General features: G+C 44.0%; 2 protein-coding genes across 3 annotated transcripts; one reads left to right on the plus strand and one right to left on the minus strand.

Annotated features, from left to right (window-relative positions):
• Nucleotides 1–114: 114 nt before the first annotated feature.
• On the minus strand, nt 115–14011 carry POFUT1 (protein O-fucosyltransferase 1). 2 transcript variants are annotated; one of them, XM_032766424.2, is made up of 7 exons: nt 13791–13956; nt 13110–13231; nt 6302–6484; nt 5436–5548; nt 3400–3592; nt 2891–3133; nt 115–1965 (listed from the first exon to the last, which is right to left on the minus strand). In XM_032766424.2, the coding sequence occupies exons 1-7, from the start codon at nt 13903–13905 to the stop codon at nt 1777–1779; spliced, it is 1158 nt and encodes a 385-aa protein (XP_032622315.1). In that variant the 5' UTR covers nt 13906–13956; the 3' UTR covers nt 115–1776. The 2 variants fall into 2 exon arrangements, with proteins under 2 accessions (XP_032622315.1, XP_074928258.1); XM_075072157.1 differs by having other exon boundaries at nt 1680–1965; nt 13861–14011.
• On the plus strand, nt 13995–27525 carry PLAGL2 (PLAG1 like zinc finger 2). Its single transcript, XM_032766422.2, has 3 exons — nt 13995–14104; nt 17446–17837; nt 18792–27525. The coding sequence occupies exons 2-3, from the start codon at nt 17572–17574 to the stop codon at nt 20011–20013; spliced, it is 1488 nt and encodes a 495-aa protein (XP_032622313.1). The 5' UTR covers nt 13995–14104; nt 17446–17571; the 3' UTR covers nt 20014–27525.
• Nucleotides 27526–27703: the final 178 nt, after the last annotated feature.

Genomic DNA, 27703 nt, shown 5'->3' on the forward strand with positions numbered 1-27703 from the left:
AAAAAGATGTGACAGCCTTCAAGTAAATTGATCTGGGCAGAACTATGGCCAAACATGTTAATCCAAACTGGGGAGAAGGAGAATCAGTAAGCTTTGAAACACTCAAGACAAAGATAAATTTCATTGTGTTTTATTATGAAAAAAATACAAAAAATATTTTCTTGCCAATGCTCCTTAAGTCAAAATACATCCTCTAAACCATGATATTTTGCAAATCTCAGTAATCGGTCTCAGTCATTAGCCATTTCTAATCAATGCAGCCTTTGATTGCATCTTTCAATACCACCATAAATTGGAGGAAAATACTGATGGATCTAAACTGCTTAGGTTTATAAGCTTCCACAGTTACATAAATTTCCAGCTAGCCTAAAATCTGCTCACAGTTAGCACCACTGAAATAACCAAATCTGACATGTTTTTGAAATTAGCACTGAAAAGCATGAGGCTAGTGTATAGTGACACAACACCTTAGTTAGCTTTCAATTTAACACGGGCCTCAACTCCTCTGACATTTGCTATAAGGCACAGGAACATAAATAAGAGGAGACAGAGTTAAACCGAAGAAAAATGCTCAGATATGAGCAAATTCCCCAGATGCAAAGAGCACATCAGGAGAAGATGCCCTAGCTGTACAACTAATCCCTATCAAAAAGAGAGAGACTTCCAAAACTCAGTAATTTACCAATAGCCACAGGAATAACAAGATTGTTCCACGCAGGGATAATGATGTGGATCATCACAGTCACTCATGCAAAATTAAACTATACTGGTCAAAAGTCTTAATCCAGGTTTCTGTTAGCATCTCACTGCAAAGGAACAATGTCCCTAATCAGTTTAATGGGAACCATCACTGTGGACCAGATTTTGCTGTCAGTGGAGAGGGCTCTTTGTGAGAAAATGCAGAAAAACCCTTAGCACAAACCTACATTGGATAAAACCCACCATACTGCCTCCTAATGCTTTACTGAGGTTATTTTAAAATTTCAGTTCCATTTAAAAATATTAGCTTCTAATATTTACTGATCTCCACCGAGCCCTGTGACCGAATGTCAATCTCCCTCTCAAAGCAAGAGACAACAGCTATGAAATCACAAAACACCAGCCCACAACAAGCTAAAGAAGACTGCCCCCATCAGTGTTCTGTGTGCCATGGTCAGTACAGGTACTAAAGAGACAACTGTGTCATTATGATCTAACAACGCCATACTTCTGCAACACCCTTTGGTGATCTCAGTAATTTACAGACATTATTAAATTTAGTCCCAACACTCCTGTGAGGTAGAAGTATTAAATCCATTTTACAGATGGGAAACTGAGGCACGAAGGTGACTTGCCCATATCGGACACCAGTAGTCCTCAAAATAAAACTCAGATCTTCTGATGCTCAGTTCTAAGCTTTAGGCAAATGCTTCCCAGCACTTGCAGGAGAAACAGTGAGATATGGGAAATGAAGAGAGGGGAATCTGAGCCGCTGTCTGATTCTGGTGGCTGCTAAATCCCAAATAATGAGAATGGAAAGTTTCCTACAAGAGGTCACCCCATAGTTTAAAATTGATTTTCCATTTCTGATTTTATGCTGACATCATGGAATTACTGAGAAGGTGATCAGAAATGAATCCAAAGATTACTGTGAGGCCAGAATGAAGGTATGGGGACAGGCTTGTCATAGTGGAATTGAATGTCCTAGGATGACATTTTTATCAGGATGTGTCTGCTAACAGTGCATTAGTGTTCAGAGCTATAAGAACAATTCAAATCTGCCTCTTCCTCTCCTTATCAGAATTCATCCCGCAGCCTTGGGGGGTGGTCCATGCCAAAAAATGAGGAGGGCCTCCCATGCACATCACGTTCTCGTTTCACAAAGGCAGTAAATGAAGAGACACAGTTCCCAATAAAATGGTCAGACTGGCCAAGGATATACAAGTCTATCTGGGCCACTTCGGGCTGCAAATTCACCACTTTGATCTGCAAAGTGAAAGGGGAAGAACAAATTAATCCAGCCATCACTGTACAGAATAGATAATCCCAGAGCATGAGTCCTGGCCATAACACAGCAAATGGGTACAAACTGGGATCAGTTTAAACTTGCCCTTTCAAAGGCTCCAGCAAGTACTGCTATTACATAGGCATCTCAATTCAGCTCAAGTCCTTGCCAGCACACAGGACTGGATCTTTTAGTTCTGGAGGAAACTGAATTCTTCAAAGGACCCTTAGTACATTAGTCCTATTGCTGTGGGTAAAGCTCACTTCTCATTCCATGCATCAGTAATTACATTTCCTAATATGAAGGTTAGCAGTCCCTGAAATTCAAACTGATCTAAACTAGAAAGACTTGGAAATTTTACCTTACACTTATTAGCCCAAATAGTAAACCTACTAGCCAGGGTGGAAAATATCTGTGCTACCATATTTTCTGTTTCTCTCAAACTTCTTTTTTCTAATAGCTCATCAGTTTCTCCCACTACACTAACATGTGGGCTGGGGCTCCACTGCCCAGGGACAATGCCTGGGTGAAAACTGATGTACCCCACCCCAACTGATGGGAAAGGGGAGAGTGTGGGATTCTTAAAATGTTAGGATTATTTATCTAGGACCCAATCCTGCAAGGTTCTGAGTGTCCAATTCTTATGACACTCAGAAACTCAAAGGATCAAACCAATAAACATCCAATCCTTTGACACTCACTGAACTATCTACCTCAATTTTACTGCAGCACCAAGGCACATAGAGTATTTCCTGTCATCTGTTAGTTAATCAGTCAGTCTTAATTTCACTGAACACATACGAGACAATCAAATGTCCAGCGCATGCAGCAGCAGCAAATATTGCACTAGCTGGGGAAGGACATTATTAGAGCAGTCCTGTCAGTCTGAGAGTCTGAAAGGCTTACTTTTCCTTCGAAAAGCTGCTGTATTTCTGTAGTGTAGGGCTCAGAATCAGTGGCAATGTAGACAGACTTAGCTTCCACCTTCTTCACCCAGAGCTTGAGTGCACGCTTGATTTCCTTTAGGTCTGGGAGGCACATGTCCATTGTGAGAGGCACAGCATTGTTTCGGTCATAGCCTACGCACTGTGGTGACGCCATGAAGTGTGATCCAGCTGTTCCATCCTTCAGCATATTACATGCATTCTTCTGTTAGAGGACAAAAAGAGAGACTACCATATGTGAACAGTAACAGCTAAGAAGAAAGAACGGACTCCAACTCAGTCAGCATTTCTAGTATCTAAACACAGCCAGTTACTGAGTGCAAACTAGGTTTAGACTCATCTCAGAACGACTGACCATATCAATGCTACTCCATTTCTCTTTTGGTATACTTTCTATAGGGTTGTGTGGTGATGACACTGACTGCATGCATCAGACCCACTAAAATCTACATGAGAGCATAAGAGTCATACCCAGTCAGAGCCGATCCGCAGATGAATTCCTACATAGGGTTTAACCAGGAGAGAATGAATATAGGCCTCTCCCTTCTGCACCATCTCATCAGACCACACAACATACTTGTGCAGAGGCCGATGCTCCTCTAAGACTGGAAACTGGGCTGGAGCCCCAGGTAGGGCAAGAACAGGGTGCTCTGATGGTGGAAACCTGGAAGGAGAAACAAGACAGGAGCTCCATGTGTTTTCATCATCTCTGGGAAAGAGACGGAAAAAAAACAGATGTGCAGGAAATCTTTTGGCCTTGTTAGAGTGCCAGGGTAAATCAGAAAAGACAGTTACTCCATGGAATGGAAAGATTTGAGCGATCCTGCATTATAGAAGTCCAGTGAAACAACAAGCAAAGAAGAAGTTCAAGCAGTAGGTGTAATTTCAGACTAAAAACTATGAAGAGATTACATGGACAGCCACTCATAATCAATAATTGCCAAAATTAGAGCTGCTTGAATGATTTTAACTCCACCCCTTTGGGTACATGCATTAGGATCCAGTCGTTAATTACATGATCACTGACATTCTCAAGAACAAACAAAATGCCTTCTTCACCCTCACCATCCTTGCAGTTCTCTCACTTGTCCTTGGGTGTCTCCATACCTCACCCCCATCGATTGCCCTTGCAGGCTCTGGCCAGCTATAGCTTCTACATCCTAAGGGATAGAGAAATTCCTACTCTTCCCATCTTGTGGGCCTTCAGGGGTACAAGGAGGAGTCTAGCTTGTGTGCACCTTAAAACAACCATAAGAGAGATGTAGGCACTGAACCCTAGTCTCCACTCCTGCACTACAAGTTTCAGTGCATAGCTGTTAGCCCTACATGCACGGTGTAGCCATCCTTAGCTGTGCCCATTATGAGTATAAAGTATAAAAAGTATAAAAGCTTGGTATAAAAAGTACTGAAAACAGTGGATTAGAATGGAAACCATTATGCAACCTGAAATATAACAGTGTCTATCACTCCTGCTGTCAGAAAAAATTAATCTTCACCATTTCAGCATGTGAATTATACACAACTTAGTCTCAAGACACTGCTTTTTACCTCAGACTCAACAGCAAAGCAGAAGTGAATTAATGAAATTTGAGGGACAGAACAATGACAAGGCAGCCTTGACATTCATGGCGGTGGATCAGTTATAACAGGGATCGGCAACCTTTGGCACGCGGCCCGTCAGAGAAAGCCCCTGGCGGGCCAGGACATTTTGTTTACCTGCCGCATCCGCAGGTTTGGCTGATCGCAGCTCCCACTGCTGCGGTTCGCCATCCCAGGTCAGTGGGGGCTGCGGGAAGGGTAGCAAGCACATCCCTTGGCCCATGCCACTTCCCGCAGCCCCCACTGGCCTAGAGTGGTGAACCACTGCCAGTGGGAGCTGCGATTGTTTACCTCTACATCTGCAGGTCCAGCCAAACTTGATGGGCTGCGTGCCACGATCCCTGAATTATAAGTTCTCTTTAGTTAAGTGTCTCTCACTCCAAGTTAAAGTAGTTCTGATGCCCAGGCCTACTGCTGTAATAAATATTAGGCCAGTTGTGGCTCTGATAACAGGTAGATATTGGATTCTCTCGGCTCTCTGAGCTAAGAGGTGAAAACATTATCTAAAAGTTGTATCTGATCTTTGTTCATTAGCTGAGACCTGAATTATTTCTGATTTACTTCTGAAGAGTACAATTAAAGACTCAGCCAATAAACATGGTAATTAAATGTTATCACTTATTGGCTGGCAAGTCGCTCAGCCTTACATACTTCACACCTAATACTGTCAATAGAACACAGTGTTGGGTCAATTGACCATGGAAACAGCTTCAAGGTTTTTGTTTCAAGATTACACACTCCTAACTGAAACGTGAAACTATCACTTCAAGCCATTCCAAATGACACTGGGGCTCAGTGGTGTGACTAGAGTGAGCATTTCCCTGAGAGCCACTCCAAGTGCCTCCACAAGTTCAGTTATTGGCATCGCTACTCCACCACTGTGCACAGCTTCCCCAGGTTCTTGCTACCTTTGGATCCAGTGGTCCTTGTAAGAGACACTGAAGGAAATGCCCCCAAAGAGCTCAGACCTATTGAAGTCCACGTTGAATTGATCCCAAAATGGACCAAAGGGATTTCCATCCTGCAAAACAAAGATAGATGCTCATTCACCACAGCACATGGAGCCCTGGCCGTATGCAGTTAACAGGATCCCTGGCCTTAGAGCTGGAATGTAAAAAGTGGAGGACCTGGAGAGGTCTGCAGCCAGAATTCTGCTACAGAAAGACATGCTTACCAGGGGGTTGACTGCAGTCTGGTATGCCTACCATCTAACTTACTGGGAAAGAGCAGATAAACTAAGGAGATCCTTGTATTAATATAAAAGACTATTCCAAAAGCTGTCCTAAAATATATCAAGTAATGGGTCTGGTGCCCAGTGACCATTTGTCCTGAAGGAGACGGACTTTTAAAATCAATTGGGGATAACTGCTGTATAGATGTGATAGCTGGGTAAAAGGCCAGTGGAATATCTGCTTTTTTTGTGTTAAGGTCTTGTTTTTACCTAAAATTACAGTTACTTTCAATATGATAAATACACACTTAAACATACATCTCTATTGACTCCCAACCCTTTACTGTAACTACCAGACCTGAATGTAAGTATCTCACAGATAGGTTTAGTGGAAGAGCAGCACATGCATGGATTGCCTGAAATGCTCTGCAGAGTGTATAATCTGGAATGCAATGCTTAAAAGGATAGGCAGGGGAAGAAGTGCCTCATATAGTGATCTAGGACACCAAGCCTTAGGAAGGTCCCAGAATAGTGAATAAATACCAGTCTCGGACTCAATCATTCCTCTGACCTAAGCTAGCAAAACAAGAGGGAGACACTTACCTTCATGGGACAAGTCCTTTTGTCACTGCTTCTCTGAGCTGCTGCTTCAAAGCAGTAAGCCACACGCTTGCCAGGGGGCCAGTGAACGGGTGCTAATCTCTTCATGAAGTCCTCCAAGCTGATAACCCGGTGATATTCTAAGAGAGGTTCCAGCTTAAAGTATTCCTTGTAGGAAACATGCAGCTGTGAATGAAAGAATGAGGCCTACTCATAGTGCAATTGGAAGTCACTTCCAGCTAAATCTACTCAAAATGAATAGAAAACACTGTGGTTTGTACCCTCTTCTTCATTCAGTGATGGCAGGATGAACAGGTCAGAACATATTATGATCCAAGTAAACAAATGCTTTAGAATCCACAACTCTATAGAATTTGATGGGAGGAAACAAGGCTATCTACATAAGAACGGCCATATTGGGTCAGACCAAAGGTCCATCTAGACCAGTATCCTGTCTTCCAACAGTGGCCAGTGCCAGGTGTCCCAAAGGGAATGAACAGAACAGGTAATCATCAAGTGATCTATCCCCTGTTGCCCCTTCCCAGCTTCTGGCAAACAGAGGCTAGGGACACCATCCCTGTCCATCTTGGCTACTAGCCATTGATGGGCCTCTCCTTCATGAACTTATCCAGTTCTTTTTTGAACCCTGTTATAGTACTGGCCTTCACAACATCCTCTGGCAACAAGTTTCCCAGGTTGACTGTGTGTTGTGTGAAGACATATTTCCTTTTGTTTGTTTTAAACCTGCTGCCTATTAATTTCATTTGGTGACCCCTAGTTCTTGTGTTACGAGGAGTAATTAACATTTCCTTATTTACTTTCTCCATACCAGTCATGATTTTATAGACCTCTATCATATCCCCCGTTAGTCGTCTCTTCTCCAAGCTGACAAGTCCAAGTCTTATTAATCTCTTCTCATATGGAAGCCACTCCATACCCGTAATCATTTTTGTTGCCCTTTTCTGAACCTTGTCCAATTCCAATATATCTTTTTTGAGATGGGGCAATCACATCTGCACACAGTATTCAAGATGTGGGCCTACCATGGATTTACATACAGGCAATATGATATTTTCTGTCTTATTATCTATCCCTTTCTTAATGATTCCCAACATTCTGTTCACTTTTTTGACTGCCACTGCACACTGAGTGGATGTTTTCAGAGAACTACCCACAATGACTCCAAGATCTCTTTCTTGAGTGGTAACAGCTAATTTAGACCCCATCATTTTAGTTGGGGATTATGTTTTCCAATGTGTATTACTTTGCATTTATCAACATTGAGTTTCATCTGCCATTTTGTTGCCCAGTCACCTAGTTTTATGAGATCCTTTTGTAGCTCTTCACAGTCTGCTTGGACTCAACTATCTTGAGCAGTTTTGTATCATCTGCAAATTTTGCCAGCTCACTGTTTACCTCTTTTTCCAGATCATTTATGAATATGTTGAATAGAACTGGTTCCCAGTACAAACCCCTAGGGGACACCACTATTTACCTCTCTCCATTCTGAAAACTGACTATTTATTCCTACCCTTTGTTTCCTATCTTTTAACCCGTTACCAATCCATGAGAGGAACTTCCCTTTTAAGCCATGACAGCTTACTTTGCTTAAGAGCCTTTGGAGATGGACCAGGTCAAAGGCTTTCGAAAATCTAAGTACACTATGTCCACTGGATCCCCCTTGTCCACATGCTTGTTGACCTATCTCAAAAAAGTAGCGGATTCTACTAGATTTTAGTAGATTGGTGAGGCATGATTTCCCTTTATAAAAACCATGTTGACTCTTTCCCAACAAATTATGTTCATCTATGTGTCTGACAATTTTGTTCTTTACTATAGTTTCAACCAGTTTGCTCAGTACTGAAGTCAGGTTTACTGGCCTGTAATTGCCAGGATCAACCTCTGAAGCCCTTTTTAAAAATTGGCATCACATTAACTATCCTCCAGACATTTGGTACAGAAACGGATTTAAATGATAGGTTACAAACTACAGTTAGCAGATCTGCAATTTCACATTTGAGTTCCTTCTGAACTCTTGGGTGAATACCATCTGGGGTCCTGGTGATTTATTACTGTTCAGTTTATCAATTTGTTCCTAAACCTCCTCTTATGACACTTCAGTCTGCGACAGTTCCTCAGATTTGTCACCTAAAAAAAAGTCTCAGGTTTGGGAATTTCCCTCATATCCTCAGCTATGAAGACCGATGCAAATAATTCATTTAGTTTCTCCGCAATGGCCTTATTCTTGAGGGCTCCTTGAGCATTTTGACTGTCCAGTGGCCCCACTGGTTGTTTAGCAGGCTTTCTGCTTCTGATATACTTTAAAAAAAAAGTTGCTATTACTTTTTGGCTAGCTGTTCTTCAAATTCTTTTTTGGCCTTTCTAATTATATTTTTACACTTCATTTGCCCTTCTATTTTCCTCACTAGGATTTAACTTCCACTTTTTAAAGGATGCCTTTTTGTCTCTCACTCCTTCTTTTACTTTGTTGATTAGCCACAGTGACATTTTTTTGGTTCTTTTTGTTTTTTAAGGCACTTTTGGGGTTTTCTTATGTTTTTTAAAAGTTTTAATCTAGAGATTAGAAGAGGGGACTTTAAGTCAGGACTCCTGGGTTCTCAGCTCCACCACTGGTATGCTGAGACCTTGAGACATAACAAAGAATAGGCAATTATATCTTTCCCCAATGCCCCTTACAAAGAATACCTGATTAAACCTTGTATAGTACATAAGTATTATAGAATCAAAAGGCTGGAAGGGACCTCATGAGGTCATCTAGTCCAACCCCCTGCTAAAGGCAGGACCATTTTCCCTAAATAATCCCAGCCAGGGTGCGGTCTAGCCGGACTTTAAATAGCTCTAAAGATGGAGATTCTACCACCTCCCTAGGTGACCCATTCCATTCCAAATACTTTCAACCATTACTCCTAGTCAGTAAAGTTTTTCTAATATCCAGCCCTCAGACTTCCGCAAACTCGCACTTCACACGCATTGGCTGTCCTTGTTCTGTTCCTCGCGTCACCACTGAGCAACAGGCCTCAGCTCCCCTCCTCCTTCGGAGGCATCGCCTTCAAGTCAGTTGAAGTTGCTATCAAAATCCCCCCTTAAGTCTCTCATCTTCTGCAGGCTAAATATAAGCCGCAGTTCCTTCAGTCTCTCTTCATCTAAGCTCATGTGCTCCCAGTCCTCTAATCATTTTTGTTGCCCTCCTCGCGCTGGAACTCTCTCCAAATTGTTGCCACCGTCCTTTTTTGTAGTGTGGCGCCCAAAACTAGACAGCAATATATCCAGATCGCGGCCTGACCGAAGTGTCCGAATAGAGGGGGAATTACATTCAAATCCCTCGATCTGGCTGGCAACAACTCCTACTAATACAGCGCCCAGTGTGCCTATTAGCCTTTTTGCTACATAAGAGCACACCTGTAGGCTCATGTTCACCTTTCGCATCTTACCTTGTAACCGCAAGAATCCTTTTTTTTTCAGCAGCTGCTTACTTAGCCAGATACAGTCGCCCAGCCTGTAAGGCAGTGCATGGGGTTTTTCTGTCGCTACTCAGTGCAGGACTTTGCAACTTGTCCGCTTGTTGAACCTTCCACTGAGGTGTTAATTGCTGGCCCACTTCTCCAATTTGTCTAAAGTTCTCGCTGAATCTCATATCCGCTGCCCTCCAAGCGTGTCGCACCACCCTCCCCCAACTTGGTGTCATCCCTTGCAAATTAACTTAATGTGCAAGCTATCCCAAATCATCAAGAATCATTAATGAAGACATTGAATAAAACGGGCCCTAAGACAGACCCTGGGGCAACACCACATTGTTACTGGTATGCCAAACTAGAGAGTGTGCCATTGATAACCTACCCGCTGAGCCCGTTGAATTCAACCAGTTTTCTAATCCACTTTCAGCAGTCCATTCCGTCGCAACCCATACTTCCTTAAAGTTTGGCTGAATAGAGTAATACTCGTGGGAAACGCGTGAGTCAAATAGCCTACTAAAAGTCAAGGTACGATGCAACATCAACAGCTTTGCTGCCTCCCCATCCACAAGTCCAGTCATCTCATCGTAAGAAAAGCAACTCCAGGTTGGTCCAGAGCATCGATTACCCTTTGGTGAAGTCCATGCTGACTGGCTTCTGATCACATTGTTTTCCTCTAAGATGTTTCAGGAGTGGATTCCTTGCAGCCACCTGCTCCATGATTTTTCTCAGGGACATTCGGAGGTGAAGTAACTGATTGGGTTTGTAGTTCCCGTGGATTTTCCTTTTCCGCTTTCTTAAAGGATACTATATATGCTGTCTTCCAGTCCTCTGGACCCTCTCCTGTTCGCACCATGAATTTTCAAAGATAATGGTCAACGGCTCTGCAATCACATCAAGCTAACTCGCCTCTAAGGCACCGCTCGGATGGCAGTCGTTCCGTCCATAGGACTTGTGGACGTACTAACGTCTTTAAGTAGTCCGCTAACCCTGACCCTCTATCACAGTGTGGCTGCTCTCCTCCTCTCCTCTCTGGCGTTCCCCAGCTGTCAGTACAGTCCGTAGGGTTGAATCCTGCCACGTAAAAGCACTGAAAGTGAAGAAAGGAATTGAGTACTTCAAGCCTTTTCCATAATCTTCCACCAACTAGGATACCTGCCTCATATGAGTAAGGGACCTACACCATCCCTAGGTCTCTCTTCTGTTGTTGCTTAGATACTTTGTAAATAACCCTTCCTATTATCCTTCACATCGCCTCATGATAGTTTCAACCTCAAATTGCCCTTTGGGCCTTTCTGATTCTATCCCTGCAGGCCCCGAGCAAGTAATTCTTATATGCACTCCCCACTTCATCTGTCCAAGCTTCCATTTTTGTAAGGCTCTCCTTCTTTTTGCTTACAGCTCACCGACTGAAGTTCCCTGTTAAGCCATGGCTGGGCACTTCACACGCTTGCTGTTCTTTCTGCACTATGGGGTATGGTATTATTCCTGGGCTCTTATGCATGGTTTCTTTAAAAAACTGCGCAGCCTCGTCGCATGGACACCCCATCCCCTTCCAGTTCAGTCATTCCCAGGGAATCCTGCCCATACATTTCTCTAAGGGAAGCTAAATCCGCTTTCTGAAAGATCCAGGGTTTGCGTTTCTGCTTCTCTCCCTTCCTGTCCTTGACGCAAGGTTCTGAACTCTATACCGATGTCATGATCACTGCTGGCCGCAGGTTGCTGGCCGTTGCACTTTGTCACCTTACTTCCCTCGAATCAAACTCTTCTCTGTTTTTGTGAGGGCAGGAGGTCGAGAAAGGCGCAAGGCCTCCTCCGTTGGTTCCTCTCCGCTCCATTCCCCCAGCATTTGTACCAGGAAGTTGTCCTCAGCGATCTCCAAAAACTTCCTGGATTGCCTGTGCACTGCTGTATTTCTCTCCCAGCAGATATCGGGATAATTGAAATCTCCCATGAGAACCAGGGCCTGCTTTCCCTAGTTTACAGATGGGAAAGCTGTGTAAAGTTATGTAATTTATGTGGCTCAATGTTTATAATGTGCTTTGACATGTTCAGATTAAATGGACTATATAAAGGCAAAGCTACTTTAAAGAGAAAATAACCAGTGTGTACCCTTATCACCTCCTAATGGAATCATCAAATGCAGCATCAACATCTAGGTTGGCTTGTGAGAAGCACCCCTGTGATCACTAATTATCATTTTGACTTTTATACCCCATTTACAACAGGGTGATACTTTTATAAAAAGTAGCACTGGGCCCCTGTTATAAGGATGCAGAGTTCAGCAGCTGATACAAACCCCTCAGTAATAATGTTTTCCCATGACAACACTGACTATGTTAACTGGGACACATGTGGGACTTTAAAAAAAAAAAAAAAACAACCCATGAAAAGAGATGCCATGTTTTTATTCACATTCAGTATCTTCAGTGCAAGAGAGCATAGTGGTGGTGAAAGGAGCTAACTTAATAGCCCCAAAGACTAAAATCCTCTGGGTATCACAGAACAGGTTTGGTGCATGCGAACAACAGGCCAAGAATCCCCACGCTGCCTTGGCAACGTCCCTTAGCCGTAGGGACCATTTCTACCAGCACGATGGAAATTCAGTCCCCACAGTCCATTCAAATCTTGGCCCCTCTGCTGAATCTGCCAATAATGGGGTCATTTAGTGCCAGTGGAGTCATGCAACATCTGTTCACTGGGAGCTAATCTAAAATCACCAAACTGAGGAATCAGAGGGGAAGGCTATGTCAGTCTGAATCTGTAAAAAGCAACAAAGAGTCCTGTGGCACCTTATAGACTAACAGATGTATTGGAGCATAAGCTTTTGTGGGCGAATACCCACTTCATCAGACGCACGTCAAACTCAGGAGTCCCTTTATATATTGTGCATCAGCACATCCTCTCTCTTCTAGAATGCAAGCTCTCTTCAGCAGAGACTGTCTTTATGTTGTCTCTTGTACATCATGGAGCACACAGTCAGTGCTTAATAAATAACAATAACAATGCTGAAGAGGCAAAAACCCAACTGGTTTTCACATTTCAAACCCAACAACCAGAGCCATTATGTAAATGTGCAAATGGCCATGTAGAAGCCTGTCTCCCTAGAATATTAGAGTGTAAATTGTCTGGAGCAGAGACTATTTTTTTCCTTTATGCCTGTACAGCACTGAGCATGTTTGGCCCCAATTGTTTTATTAAGTTGTGCTGAATGTATTTATCAGGGACATGTATGTAGCATTACAACTGTATGTGGCGCCACACCAGCAGCGAGCGGGACATGGTATAATTTGTAGAGAACCCAACATCAAAGTATCGAGGGGTTGAACAGGACTTACATTAGTATAGGGAGGCCTGTGGTGTCGGTACTCGATCCAGGGAGGCACAGCCAGGGTACGATTCAGAGTCTTGGCAAACGCCAAGGAGCCCAGGAAATGATCCGCCTGGTTCCCAAATCTCCCTAAAAAAAGTGTCAAGAGCTGGATTTATTGGCCAAATCAGGAATACCCATGTTGCCACACAGACTCGCTACAACTCCATGTCCTCCCCCATCTCTGGGTCATCAAAAAATGTGGAGGTTTTCAGGAATTACAGGGATCTGGGACCCACGGCAGGTGGAGGGTGGGATAAGAGAAGGCCCGGGGGGAAAGGTGCAGGGGTGAAGGGTGATCCACCCGGTTGGGTTGGGAGAAGGGAGGAAGGAAGAGTGGGTGTGGGGAGCTGAGTCCCTGGTGGCTGAAAGTCTGATTGCAAGAGAAAAGACTGGCCCGGTGGGAGGGAGCTCCGAAGGGGCTGGAACCCGGACAGGGGGAAATCTCGGGGGCTGGGACTGGGACACAAGAGGGCTCTAGGGGGCTAGGGGCCCGGAAAGGGGCTGCTGGGGTGGCTCCGGGAAGCGGGGCGCCACGGGGGTGCGGCTCTGGGGAGGGGCCCGCTGGGAGCAGGGGCCCTGGAAAGGGGGACACTGGGGGTCCCGGCGGGGGCAGGGCCCTGCAGCGAGCCCGCAGGGAGGGTCTCACCCATGCAGGGGCAATAGAGCAAGTAACCGGCTGGGTCCCAGGCGGGCGCCGCCGAATCGCCGGCCGGTACCAGCAGGAGCAGGAGCCGGAGCCCGAGCGCGAGAGCCCCCATCATCGCTGGGCAGCCAGCGGGGCGGGAGGCCTATCCCGGCATGCACCGGGCTCCGGCACGGCAGGGACGCTCTAGGAGGGAAAGGGCACCATAGAGACAGAAGGAGCGCGAGCGAGCGTGGCGTCACTCCCACAATGCCCCGCACAATGGGGCCGCCGGGGCCTGAGTCGGAGCCGAGCCTGGCGGGGCCTGGGGGAACGGGGTGAGTGCGGGGACGTGGGGAGCCCCGGGGCAGGGGGAGGAGCCTGCCAGGCCACGCCCCCCGCGAGCAGGCCTCTCCCCGCGGCAGCCGGCTGAGGGGCGCGCCTGAGGGACCCGCGCGCGCGGAGCCGGTGCCGCTTCATGCCCCCTGCCCGGGCCGTGGCTTGGCAGAAGGTTGTGGAGCCCCGGCCCCGACCCCTTCCCTGCCCCTGGGCGGCGTGCGAGACCCGCCAGCGTGCGGCGAGCCCGGGCGGGGAGGCTGCCCTGGTCCCGATCTCACGGCGTGGGCGTCGGCTCCCGGCTGCGGGGAGCCCGAGCAGCCCCAGCGCTCAGCGAGTAGCCCAGTGCCACATCCAGCCTACGGGCACATGCCCCGCACCGGGGGCAGCCCTCACTTCCAGCTCGCTCCTGGTCCCGTGTTTCATCTCTAGCGCTGGCTGCTTGTAGGAGCTCAAACCACGGACTCCTATTCTGCCCCCGCCCCCACCCCCAGTTCTGCCCTGGCGTCTATAGTGATTGTCTCCCAAACGTTGTGCCCGCCATTCAAAAGGAGAAAATGATGATTGATAGGCTGGTTAGCCTGACTTCAGTCCGGGACGCTAGCATGGGGTAGGCGATGTGTAAATGATAAAGAATAGGAATATAATTAAATGCCAGTCAACGTTCAACATGGTTTGATGGGAAACTGGTCTTGTCAGATTTGATTACATTCTTAGGGAGCAGGGAGTTTGGTTGGTATAAGGTACTAGATAGGCACGGTGAGGTAATATTTATTAATAAAGATGTAATATGGTCAGAGTTTTGTAAGGCATTTGACTTACTACTGCGTGACATTTCAATTTGGAAAAAGCACTATACAAGATCAGTAAAGCACATGTTAAATGGATTATGAACAGACAGATTCATGCTATTTGTCAATTAGGAATCATCAGCTGGAGGTGTTTTTAATGGAGTTCTGTAGCAGTCAGTACTAGGTCCAATGCTAGTCAACATTTTCATCTATGATGTGAAAGTGACCTACTAAATTACTGCTGATAACATTTTCTGACGACACAAAAGTTGGTGGAGTGTTAAATCAGGAGGAAGATGGGGCTGTGACACAATAATCGGATTGGTTGGTAAAGTGGCCCCATTTCAATAAACTATGGTTTTTAATACAGCCAGAGTAAAGTAAAGATTTATCAACAAAGAGTGCAGGGGGGGAGGGGCACCGTGTCCTGAGGAGGATTCCAGGATGATAGTGGACAAGCAAACACCATAAGCCCTGCTGTGATACTGTGGCAAAAAGGGCTAATGCATTCCTTTGATGTATAAACAAGATATAATGAATAGGAGTAAGGAGAGGCAATTTTACCTCTGTAAACAGCATTAGTGGGACACATACTAGAACACTGCAGACAGTTCCGGTGTGCACATTTAAAAACGGAGGTTGAAGAATTAGAGAGGGTGCAGAAAAGAGCACAAAAATTATTCAAGAGCTGGAGAAAATGCTTTTGTGAGGGATTTAAAGAGCTCAGTCTGTTTAGCTTGTCAAAAAGAAGGTTGAAAGATGACAATAATAGTGTATAAGTATCTTCATGAGGATAAAATAATGGGACACCTGCCAGCCAGTAGCTGACATGAAATTTGAGATTCCTGAACACACTGGGGAAAGAGGAGAGGGGAACAGCACATTGCTACTGGATTTTAGAGCTGGGTTACCTTAGTTTCTTTTTTATTCTCTAATAGGTGTCTGGTAAAGTTTTCAAGCTATATAAAAACAAATTATCTTTCTTAGTATGACTTCAAAACACAATGCTTATAGATACTAATTCTGGAGTCCTCCCATCCTCACTATTTTCCACTGTCTGAGGGAACCATTTGTAGCGTCATGGTTTGATCCTGTATCCAGGGCCAGTTCTTCTCATCTATTTATAATCTTCATTGGGGCTTTGTCTTAACAGAAGGACTAGTTCTTTCCCTTCCTGGCTGCAGATCTGACCCACATGTGGCATGGCTGTTGATGTGTGGGTACAAAGTTCTTCCCTCATATGCAATCAATGAGAAGGGGTTAGAGAGTTTGATGCTATTTTAAGAAGAGTTTCTCATGCTGCTAAATTTAAGGGAGGAAGATATATTCCATTGTGACTTTGGTAAAAACAGTCATTCAGGTTAACCCTTTCCTACCATATGAGGTTGTGGAGATGTACAAGAAACAGCATGAAGGCAAAACAGGGGAGAGATTAGATTCAAATCTCAGGAGCCTCCTATTAGAGCTGTAGAGAGAAATCAATATGAGTTTTAATCTACTAACAGAAACCCTCCAAGAGGAACCAGAAAATCCAAGGATACCGACAAATGTGTAGTTTTGCTGAAAAGCAACTGCTGTATAAGATCATGTCAGACAGTAAAAGGGGGGCTGTCTGTCATTACAGCAGGCTTGTTGATCCAGATAGCCAGGAACAATTCCACATATGGTGGAAAGAAAATTCTAAGACTAGTTAAACTCTGAAACAGAGGCAGCCTACATTAGCCTCCCTCAGAGGGTCATATGTGCTTGTCTTATTGACCCATTTAGAGGAACTCAGATTTGGTACACAGGAGCTACTTTTGTCAGCTCACCCAACTCTAGGCAGCTGTAGAATACCAAAAAAATGAGAGACTTTTGGAATTTCTGTGACAGATGCAAGAAGGAAAGCCCAGCAAAGCACAAGAGCGAAATATATGAAGAAAGGGACTAGGGTGAGGAGAGGATGTTAGTTTGAAGAAGTGGATGAGAAAAAGGTGACAAGTTTGCAGGAGTAGAGGCATGACCAGCCAATATGTTCAAAGGAAATGAATACCTCAGGCAGCAATGACTTAATACAGTAGTTTAAGTTATGTGATCAGATAATGTTATTGTGTGGGAAAGTTCTAACCCTCACCTCATTTTATTCATAAAAAATTAGTACAAGTGCTTTTAGGACCCCTGAGATTAAGGGAGGAAGGGGATAGGCGAGAAGGTGACCTGAGACTGGAGAAGAACTTTCTCTCTTTCCTTGGCAGCCTTCTGTGCTAAGAGTGCTCCAGCCCGTTAGGAACATTTCTCCTCACAGAGGAGATGATTGGGTAGCAGGGTTAATCTCACATCCAGATTTTACTTGAGTGGAAGCATTCTCAAACCAATCCCTTGTACCAGACCATGTTGTATTGTGTTTATTCAGAACAAAATGTAATCCAGGGAAACAGGAGAATTTCATATGTCAGTGGGCCAGCATAATATGCGTGGCTTCATGCAGGCTGTTACTAAGGTATATTTGTAGCCATTCAGGTGAACAGCTAGAACGATGCAGTACCTTTATCCCACCTGTTCTGTTGTTTCAGATGAAGATTTCTTGCTGTTCAAAGTCATATAATTGCAAAGGTTCCACCTCTACCTGGACAGCGTAACAGCAAGTCTCCCACAGATATGAGTTCTGCTTAACATGGCCCTGTTCTACTAGGCCTGCCATGACCGCATTTTATACCAGTGTTCCTACCTGGATTCAAGATGCAAAGCAGGAGGAGGAGGAGGAGACAGGCTGGAAATTAGTCCCCAGGCAAAGGGGTCGAGAGGCCGAAAGTCAAGGCAAGTGCCAGTGTGAAATTTCTGGGACCTCCTTTACCAATGTGGACAAGCTGAGAACTCACATGTTCGCTCATACGGAGCAGAGACCTTACAACTGCCCTCAGCTGCACTGTGGAAAGGCCTTTGCATCCAAGTACAAGCTCTATAGGTAGGTGACTATGCTGAGTGTGTCTAATTAACAGTTCTCTCCCCTCATAGGACAAGGAGAATCCTACTACACTGGGGTTTTGTCATATCTAGTGGGAGGGTGGAGGAGAGAAAATCCTTGTTACTTTGCAAGTAGTTAAGTTCCAGGTGTTATCGAATTTCTTTAGCCCCTTCTATCTGAAGACCTCACACTACTTTAAAATTTAAGGGCCAGGATAAGTATTTTTTGTGTTATTGATGAGGATATTGAGGCACACAGGTTAATCTTACAAAGCAAATGGTAGAAGGCCAAGAATCCTTGTCCTATGCTTTAATCACAAAGATCATTTCTGTCACACTTAGTAGCCAGCCTTTGGTGCTGAAGAATGGGATGGGATCATTAAATTTGCGAAATAAATTCACTATGAAGATAGGCTGGATTGATCAAGGTTTTTGAGAGGGTAAAGAAAATTCCATCTGTAAGTTTCATGTAAGAATTCAACCCAAATGGATAGTGACAAAAAGTTACCACCCTTTGATGGCTGCTGCTGAAGTGCACTGGTGATCTCACTCCAGTCCCCAGTAGACAAGTGTCCGACACAAAAAACTACCAAAGTTGGCACTAACTAGTTACCCTGGTTGGCAGGCGAAGTAGAGAAGGCAAGAACTGAATGGAAGATTAAAGTATACTTGTGTAGATGTGATGCCTTCTGTCAGGACTGAAACAACTTAGAAAGGGCATTGTGAGGGAAATTTGAAATGCTACTGCCCATAATCTTTTACTGGTTTTGTGGATGGAGGACTTGTGCTTCTAGGGCTGTCAATACAACCACTTTAAAAAGCACTAAAATTTCACACAAGATTTTAAACAGAAAAAGTTTTGAGGGAGTAGGGGGAGAGCTTGCAAAAGCAGCACTTACTGTGCTGTGGGTTGAACACTACCCTAACTTTCCTTCTCCGTTTTCCCTCACACAAGGCACATGGCCACACACTCTGCCCAGAAGCCTCACCAGTGTATGTACTGTGAGAAAATGTTCCACCGGAAGGATCATCTCCGCAATCACCTGCAGACTCATGACCCCAACAAGGAAGCCCTCCACTGCCCTGAATGTGGCAAGAACTACAACACCAAACTAGGCTTCAGGCGACACTTGGCTATGCATGCAGCTGCCAGTGGTGATCTGAGCTGCAAAGTGTGCCTGCAGACCTTTGAGAGCACTCAGGTCCTCTTGGAACACCTCAAGGCTCATTCCAGGAGGGCATCTGGTGGAACAAAGGAAAAGAAGCATCCATGTGATCACTGTGACAGACGCTTCTACACACGTAAAGATGTGCGGAGACACCTCGTGGTGCACACAGGGCGGAAGGACTTCCTGTGCCAGTATTGTGCTCAGAGGTTTGGGCGGAAGGACCACCTGACCAGGCACATGAAGAAGAGCCACTCCCAAGAATTGCTGAAGATCAAGACAGAGCCAGTTGACATGTTAGGTCTCCTAAGCTGTAGCTCAACTGTGGCAGTGAAAGAAGAGTTGAGTCCAGTTTTATGCATGGCATCCAGAGACATGATGAGTGGTAAGACCTTTCCAGGCATGCTGCCTATGGGCATGTACAGTACACACCTCCAAGCTATGCCAAGCTCAGGGATGCCCCATTCTTTGGTTCCCAACTCTCTTCCAATGGGAATGAGTTATCCTCTGGAATCTTCTTCTCCTGTCTCCTCCCCACCACAACCTCCTCCGAAGTACCAGCTCGGATCTACCTCATATTTACCTGAGAAACTACCCAAAGCAGAGGTGGAGAGCTTTCTGTCAGAGCTTCCTGGCAGTTTGTCTCTCTCATCTGGTGAGCCTCAGTCCTCCTCACCTCAGCCAGTAACTCTGGACGAGACTCTGCTTTCCAAGAGCCCTGGTAACCTTTCAGAGGCTCTCTGTGCTGCTAACATGGACTTTTCTCATCTTCTGGGCTTCCTCCCCCTGAATCTTCCTCCATGTAACCCACCTGTGTCAACAGGGGGGCTGGTCATGGGCTACTCACAGGGGGAAACCCAGCCATTGCTTACCACTTTGCAACCTCAACCTCAAGAATCTCCTGGAGCTGGAGGCTCCTTGAACTTTGGTCCTCTTCATTCATTACCCCCTGTCTTCACCTCCAGCTTGAGCACAACCACCCTGCCACGTTTCCACCAGGCATTCCAATAAGATGACTGTGGCACTGGTGAGCGGATCTTCTACTAATACTTGCTCAGAGAGCCTTAAAAATGCACAACTCTTGTATTTTTCTGCTGGGATGTGAAAGCTTTTGAAAGCTGTTTCAGACAGGACGATTCTGGTGTCTGGAGGGAGCACTTGTAGATTGGAACAGCAGATATCCCTGTGCATGTCCCAGTCCTCTATAGTGAAAAGGTTTCAGCTGTATTTTTTTTTTCCTATTTTTTAATCTGTGAATCGGGAGCCACACTTAGCACTGACCTTCCCTGAGGTTTTGGAGCCTTGTTCCTCTTTGGGAAGGGATTGAATCTGAGGAGCTGGGGCTGTTTCAGCTTGGGCAGACTTGGACTAACCTTTTGAAGAGTCCAACTTCCATTTTTATGTTACCACAGTACAATCAGTACCTGCAGGTGAATCAGGAGGGGGAAATCTAGAGACCTATCCCATATGAAGCAGACAGGGGAAGAGCTGTCCTTCCCCATTACCCCCATCCCATCACCTATACAACTTATGCCATTTTGCATCAGTGTTAAGCAATAATGATATCATCAACATGATGGATGCAGACCACCTCATTTCTCATTGCCTCATTTCTTTTTGCAGAGCCATCAGATTAGACTCATTCTAGTGAATTTTTTTTTTTAAAACCACAACATGAGTCTCTTTCCATCATTACAAAAATAGGAGGCACCAGTGTACATTGGTTTTGTATCTGGTATAGCTAGAATACTGTTTACACAATGAAGTCAGGTTGCACTGATTTCTCCTCTTCACTTGTCACATTTTTCCCCCATGGGGAAAGTAAACTGACTTGGACTACTTCAGCCACTGCCGTTTTAAATGGTAGTTCTTTGCACATTCCCTTTGACTTCCCATATGTGTCAGAGGGGGATGGAGCAACTTGGACATCTGGATCACCTTTGTGGTGTTTGAAGTGAGCCCTTTTAAAAACACCACAACCACACAGATCCTGCCTCGGTATTGGAAACCAAAGCATGTGAAAAAGCAAGGTTTAGAGCTAGTAGCATCAAGTGCTGTCATACAGGAGACCCAGGTTTGGGAGTGATCTCTGGGCTTCTGCTCCATAGGTTAGGCATGGATATGAAGGACAGGGTATGAGCTGACATCTTTTTTTCATCAGTTTGCCAGGGTCAGTGCCCTCCTGGCTGATCCACAGAGCAGCGTCAAGAGACATATTTTGACCCTCCACAGTGGAGTGATAGGATGCAGGAGTCAGGAGAAAAAACTGGCCCTAGTTTTGTTTACACTTAATCACTGTATTTGAACTGTTCCCCAACACTAATTGTCCTAACAATAACTGAGGTCTCTGGGATTACAGTCCCCCTTCCTCTCCTCTAGCCTGGAGTTGGGGGCCTTTTTTATACCTCCTTTCTCCTGCCATACCCCCTGAACCCTGTGTTCCACTTCCCTTGCCCCTCATCATCTGCAGCCCTTGAGTTCTCCTTTGTGGAATCTCCACTTACTGATAGCAAAAAGGTTAAACTTTTAAGGGTCGGTGGACTCCTAGGTCTGATCAGCTCTGCACAGTCTCCTGTTCACATCATGCTCGGTAGCCCATACTCTTGGGTATGTTAAATCCAGGTATGTTTTAATGCACATCTACAAACACAGACATGCAGCTTTTCATACCTCAGCACATAGGAGCATAACAGGCTAAGATAACCCAGGGAGTTTACCAACATCTCTCTTTACAAATTCCAAAAATAGAGATCTACCTCTATCCTGTTATCTTAACTCCGTAAATGAAGTCAGTTACTGTCCCCCTGCATTCTCTTCTTTCCCAAGACTGTGTCCAGCTCCCTCTTCACTTCAGCTGACATTGTTTGCTTCTACCTTCAGCCATTTGTCTCAAAGCCACAGCGTGCAATTAGTTCTGTTTCATTTGCTCATATACCTGGCTCTTCCTCCACTTTACTCAAGGATTTCCTATAATTTTTTAGTAATGTCTTTCTAACCCCAACTGGTGAAAGAGCTGGACCTTGTCATTTAAGTTTAGCCAGTGAAACTGCAAATACTACTTTTGTTCATATCAGTGTAAGTTTTTACCTCAGCAATATCCTGTGAAAATGAGTTCCCTGAATTAAAAGTAGTACTTCCTTTTATCCATTTTCAAATGTTGCCTTTCAAATTTCAGCAAGTGCCTTCTTTTAATTTGAAAAGGTAAATAGGGGGATCTCAGCTGGTCTTCTCATAACCATTCTTTATTTTTAAATACCTCAGTCATGTCTATTTTTCTCTTTCCAAATTAGTTTCACAATTTCACTTTAAGTCTGATTCCTGTCTTTTATATATATATATTTTAAACAGAAGCAAATATGGAAAAAATTTCAGAGAGGTGATCAAAACTGGAAGTGTTATTTAGATTTATGCAGTGTCAATTTTTCCTCATCTCTATATTTGTAACATCTGATTCTCTTTTGGTTTTTTTTTGCCTTCATTGTGCTTTGAGAAGAGGTTTTCACTGAAATATCTTCAGCGGTAGCCAAGTCTACAGCCAGGCAAATGCCTCCATTTTCTACAAATACTCTCAAAAAATCAATGGAATTCACTTCAATAGGTTTTGCACCTCTTGGTTTGCTTTCCATGGCTATTCTAGCAAGCAAGTTTAAAAGGATCTTCACATATAAAATGGTTAACCAACATTAGGGAATATATTAACGGAAAGCAAGCCTGGAACTCAAACCAACTGTTTACTTTGGGAACTTGATGCAAAGATTCATCCTGACCCATAACAGGTCCTGTTGAGTTCAATGGATATAGGATCAGACACTAAGTGTGCAGGTAAGATTAAAATGTTAAGTGTTGTAAATACCATTGTGGACATAGAAATGAAGCAAAAGAGATCTAGAGAGATGGGAAATAACTAAAGAGATTCATGCAGGACAAATGCAAGTTAAAACATCTTGGGGGAAATAAAGAATTGGAGAGGAGATTTGGAAAGCAATATTGTGAAAAAGACTAAAGGGGTGATAGAGGACAGCAAGTTAGATGTATTGACAACAAAAAAGCCCCGTGGGATTTTAGACTGGATAAAGCAAAGCAATTCATAAGAGGAATCAATTTCTATAACTGGTAAGACCTCATCTGTAATAATTATATTGACATGTACATAGTGGTTTACATCCCTAAGGCCTGGGCTGCACTAGCGGGGGCAGGGGGGTGGTTCAAACTAAGATATGCAACTTCAGCTACGCTATTCGCATAGCTGAAGTCCAAGTATCTTAGTTCGACTTACCTGGCTGTCCTCACGGCGGTGAGTCGACTGGCACGGCTCCCCTGTCGACTCCGCTTACTCCTCCTGCCAAGGTGGAGTATGGGCATCAATTAGCAGATCGATTTATCACGTCCAGACGAGACGCGATAAATCAGTCCCCAATATATCGAACACTACCCGCCGATCCAGCGGGTAGTATAGACGTACCCTATGTCTCCTACCACTTACAACTGAATATCATTTGCTCCATATATAAAAAATAGGGATAATGAGACAGAGGTTAAAGTCAACATCAAAAGTTCAGAAGTGCCTTTTAACAATCTACATTTGGCTTACTCAGTGGTAGAACCCATGAATCAACTTCTTGATTCTAGCCCTGCACCATGCCTGATCATGCTGTGTCCTAGAATTCTGTATGTTTATAAGCACCACTGTACCAGAAGGTCATAGACAAATTGAGTTTCAGAGGAAATCAATTAAAATGGCTAAGTGGCTAGAGGGGCTCACTTTAAAAAGAAATTAATAGAAATAGACACTGTATAATGACCCTCAAATTTAAAGACCCAGGAGAGAGAGGAATTACTGAGGATAATATAAGGGGGATAATAAGGTTAAATAAATAAAAGGGAAAGTTTAAGTTGAATAGCAAGAAGGCCGTCAGTCTCCCAATGGAAGTTAAGATGTTTCAGACTAGACTGGCTCACTTTTAGTAAATATACAGTAAGGAATAACCCTGCACTGCCAAGGAGGTGGGCTTCCTGGTCCTTCCCAGGCTCAGATTTCTAGAACTGGGAGAATGTCACTCACCTAGATCTTTCCCCTGAGGAGTTACAGCTGGTTCAAGAACCCTTCTGTGTGCAGATAGCACAAATAGGAAGAAACAATGTCCATTACTTTGCATTTGTCTGTGCTCAATTTCATCTGCCACCATGTTAGCCACTTACCTGGTTTTGCTAGGTCCTTCCTGAGTGCTTCATAATAGCGCCTGGTCTTTAACCTGAGTAATGTTGGAAAATCGCCTCACTGTTCATCCTCTTTTCCAGGTTAAGTGGATGATAGATTTGATTACTTTTGTTTGGAAGCTTGGCTCTTTGTTCTTTTAATTCCTTCAGCACTGACAGGTGAACAGCAGCTCTCTAGGAGACTTATTGTAATTCAGGCTGGAGTTTACCAATCACTCCTTTCTGACGTTGGTGCTTCACCTTCACTGCCTGGAAAAAAATAATCCTGCAAAAGGCATTTCCCATTGTTTTCAGTGATGAGGACTGGTGGAAAAAAATCATTTAAGATGCGTTCCCAGTCTTCCTACACTCTGGTCATCCCTTTTACTCTCTTCCAGACCCACTGATTCTTTCATGGGCTGCCTCTTTGTGGTTAATTGCTCTTCAGGTTCCCCCTTAACCACATTTTGATGATAATTTTCAGTTGATCGAGAGCGTAGGTGGTTTTCTTGTCCGTAATGATCTCAGTAATTACGCCCATAGTCCACAATTGTCACCACAGACAGCAACAGCCAAAGTCTCTTTAAATTACAAGAGTAGTTAGACTTATTGGGCTTGCGTACACAAATCCAGCACCAGATACCTAGTATCCAGAATGTTCAGTGCTGGGAACAGATCACTGTACAAATTGTTTAATCCCCCTAAAACACTATAAATGCACTTCTCCCACAAAAACAGAGTGGAACCTGCTTATAGTGAAATGGTTTGCACAGAAGTGTATCATTAAAAAGGTCTTTCCATCCTAGCTGGTCAATATTTCTTCATCTCTGCTCCTACAGCCACTTGTATCATTTTAATCCCCTCTCATGTATATTTTAATCTTCGCACTGAGACGGCTGATACCTGGGATCCTGAATACAGCTCATTTGATTTTTATACTCTGCTGAGGAGTGCTGTTGCCTAGTGGATAGAGCACTGGATCAGGACTCTGGAGACCTGAGTTGTTTGCAGATCTACCACTGGCCTGCTGGGTGACCACAAGCAAATCACTTCTCTCTTTCTCAGTCCCCTTATCTGTAAAATGGGAATAAGATGATACTTCCCATCTTTGTAAAGTGCTTTGAAATCAATAGATGAAAAAGCAGTAGTTCAGAGATATGTCAGTAATAATACCTACGAGTTCTTTCCTTTCACAGGACACCCTTGTTTCCAGTCCTGGACCTGTTTTTCCAACGTTAATAGGTCTGTCCCAGGTTCTCACTATACTGCCCAATAACGAATGTGTTTGTCTACCTTAAATCTAGAGAGATTGACTTCCATTTCCTCTTTATTCTTTGAGGATGCCAGCAGATTACAAACCAGAACCTTTGTTTAGAATCCAGCTGTACTCTGAGTTGCACTGTTTTGGCATGATTCGCATTCCTTCGGCCTCAGCACAGGCGAGATCTCATACCTACCAAGGCAGTTTCATAGACTGCTTATTAGACACTTCCTCTCCTTTCTATAAAGGCAGGTTCAGCAAGCCCCTTTGAGTTGATCACCAAGAATATTAGACCTTCAAAATGGAGAACACACAAGAACTTACCACTTTACTTTCAATTGGAAAGCTAAAAAAAAATCCACATTTTGCTTCCTGTGTTTCTAATAGGGTACTGGAAACTATATGTACAGTCTTACAAGAAAAAAAAGCTGAGCAATATCTCCTCATACATGAAACCAGGTGCTCAGTTCTGTCGTATGCTGTACATGTCCCTCCCCTCAGCCATGCAATCTTGCTTCCCACCAGCCTCATTTACAAAGTGAACACAAAACTTGGAAAACAGGGAAAATCATTTCAAATTATGTTCTCGCAACATGTAGCAAGAGAAACCAGTGAAACTGACCAGGAAACTTAAAGCCTGACAGAAGAAAACAGCGTATTTGGGATTTTATTTTCATTTATTAAACAGGGCACTTGCACAACCCTCAAAGTGAAAGCATCTGAACTTCCTTATTTTTTAAGACACAAGCATATTTTAACAATTCTTCCACTCCATTGCTGTATTCTTAGTGATTAGCACAGGCATTGCATCTCTGAAAATGCTATAAAAATCAGAACAGGTCTATTGCATAAGATATGCTGAGATGATAAAGGGAAAGCTCTGTGTGAAACAATTTCTGCAGTACAGGAATACCACCACGTGTCACTCAGAGAATGGGTCCTAGTTAAATTAGATATCCAACTGAAAAGACCAGTTCACATTTGGCATCTGCGCCAGCAAACCCAATTTCTTTCTGCATTTTGTTGTTCCTTTTCAAGGTAATGAACCATTAAGGTTTCCGCTTGTGGAATTCACCAGCACATTCTGTTCAGAGATGTAGCCTTTGGCAAGTTTGGAGAAAGAACCTGAATTTCAACTCTTTCTGAACGCTGAAGTCTGCCTAGCCGATTTGATTGCTTGTGCTGAAAGCCTCATGTTTTGAGCTTACGAGTTCTCCCCACCCCTTTAGTGCCTCATTAAGTTCTTGATTTTTTTTTTGTAGTTTTTCCCTAATACCTAGGAGCTGTTTTAGAAAGTTTTTGTAACATTTGTACCAATATTTTACTTTAACAAGGATATTTAACTAAAAAAAGAGACAGAATTGCCTTAGTGTAGGTTCAAAAACTGGGTGGTAACAAAAGGGACAGTGCAGGGAAGTTCTGGAAACCACCCAGATTCACCCTTCGAAGTAGTCAAGCTCTGAACCTGCTGCTGGAGGAAAAGCTACAGTGGCCTTCGCAGCTATGGCAAAGTCAGACTGAGGATCCTCTTCAAGTCAGGGTGAACTTTGTCACTAGTGGAACAAATTCTGCCTTCAGGCTCCAGTATACAGGAGTGGAACCTTCGAGGGCAGTATTTGGTCCAAAGGCTGGGGGCACCCCTTTCCAAAAGCAGCAACTTGGAATTTCTCTGCTACTGTAGCTGGACTGGAAGGGAGTCAGCATCTTTTTTCTGTTACCAGGGATGCAACTCAACCTTTTCCATGCTGCACTTTCAGAGCACCAATTCCCAACTTCCTTTCCTACAGCCACAGCTGTCAAGGCCAGCAGCTTCCCCTCCTTAAAGCTGGATTTTTTTTTAAAGAAACTTTCTTGCACTTTTATACACACAGTGAATAACCTCTTTTTATTGAAGTATTTTTGGGCTTTATATAAAACAAGGTTTTGAATTGTAAAAACATCAAGTGCCATTAGGAAATGTACAGCTCATCTCTGTTAAATTAGCTTTTCCATTGTCTTACAGAATTAAGTCCAAAATGAAAGGGTTTTTTATAATGAAGTTGTTTATTAAAAATGTTTGAACTGTCTGCCTTGAACTTGCACTTTCTCTCAGAGACTGAAGCCCAGGGTAGATCACAAAGCTCCAATTCTTGATACGGATCTGGATGTACTTTTAATTTCTGCCTTCATGTATATGGAGTATATCTGAGCTAATGGATAAAAAGGCAGTTCTCTTGTGTGTGTGTCTTTATGGAGCTGGTTCTG

The sequence above is a fragment of the Chelonoidis abingdonii genome, chromosome 14 (assembly GCF_003597395.2).
Source record: "Chelonoidis abingdonii isolate Lonesome George chromosome 14, CheloAbing_2.0, whole genome shotgun sequence".
Taxonomy (NCBI): domain Eukaryota; kingdom Metazoa; phylum Chordata; order Testudines; family Testudinidae; genus Chelonoidis; species Chelonoidis abingdonii.

Excerpts from the sequence above, each read along its gene's own strand:
- POFUT1 (XM_032766424.2), bottom strand. The coding sequence starts at position 13,905 with ATGATGGGGGCTCTCGCGCTCGGGCTCCGGCTCCTGCTCCTGCTGGTA. Across the intron at positions 13,232-13,790 it reads GCTCTATTGCCCCTGCATGG|GGAGATTTGGGAACCAGGCG; the intron begins GTGAGACCCTCC and ends CACTTTTTTTAG. Across the intron at positions 3,593-5,435 it reads AAGGACCACTGGATCCAAAG|GTTTCCACCATCAGAGCACC; the intron begins GTAGCAAGAACC and ends TTCTCCTTCCAG.
- PLAGL2 (XM_032766422.2), top strand. The coding sequence starts at position 17,572 with ATGACCGCATTTTATACCAGTGTTCCTACCTGGATTCAAGATGCAAAG. Across the intron at positions 17,838-18,791 it reads TCCAAGTACAAGCTCTATAG|GCACATGGCCACACACTCTG; the intron begins GTAGGTGACTAT and ends CCCTCACACAAG.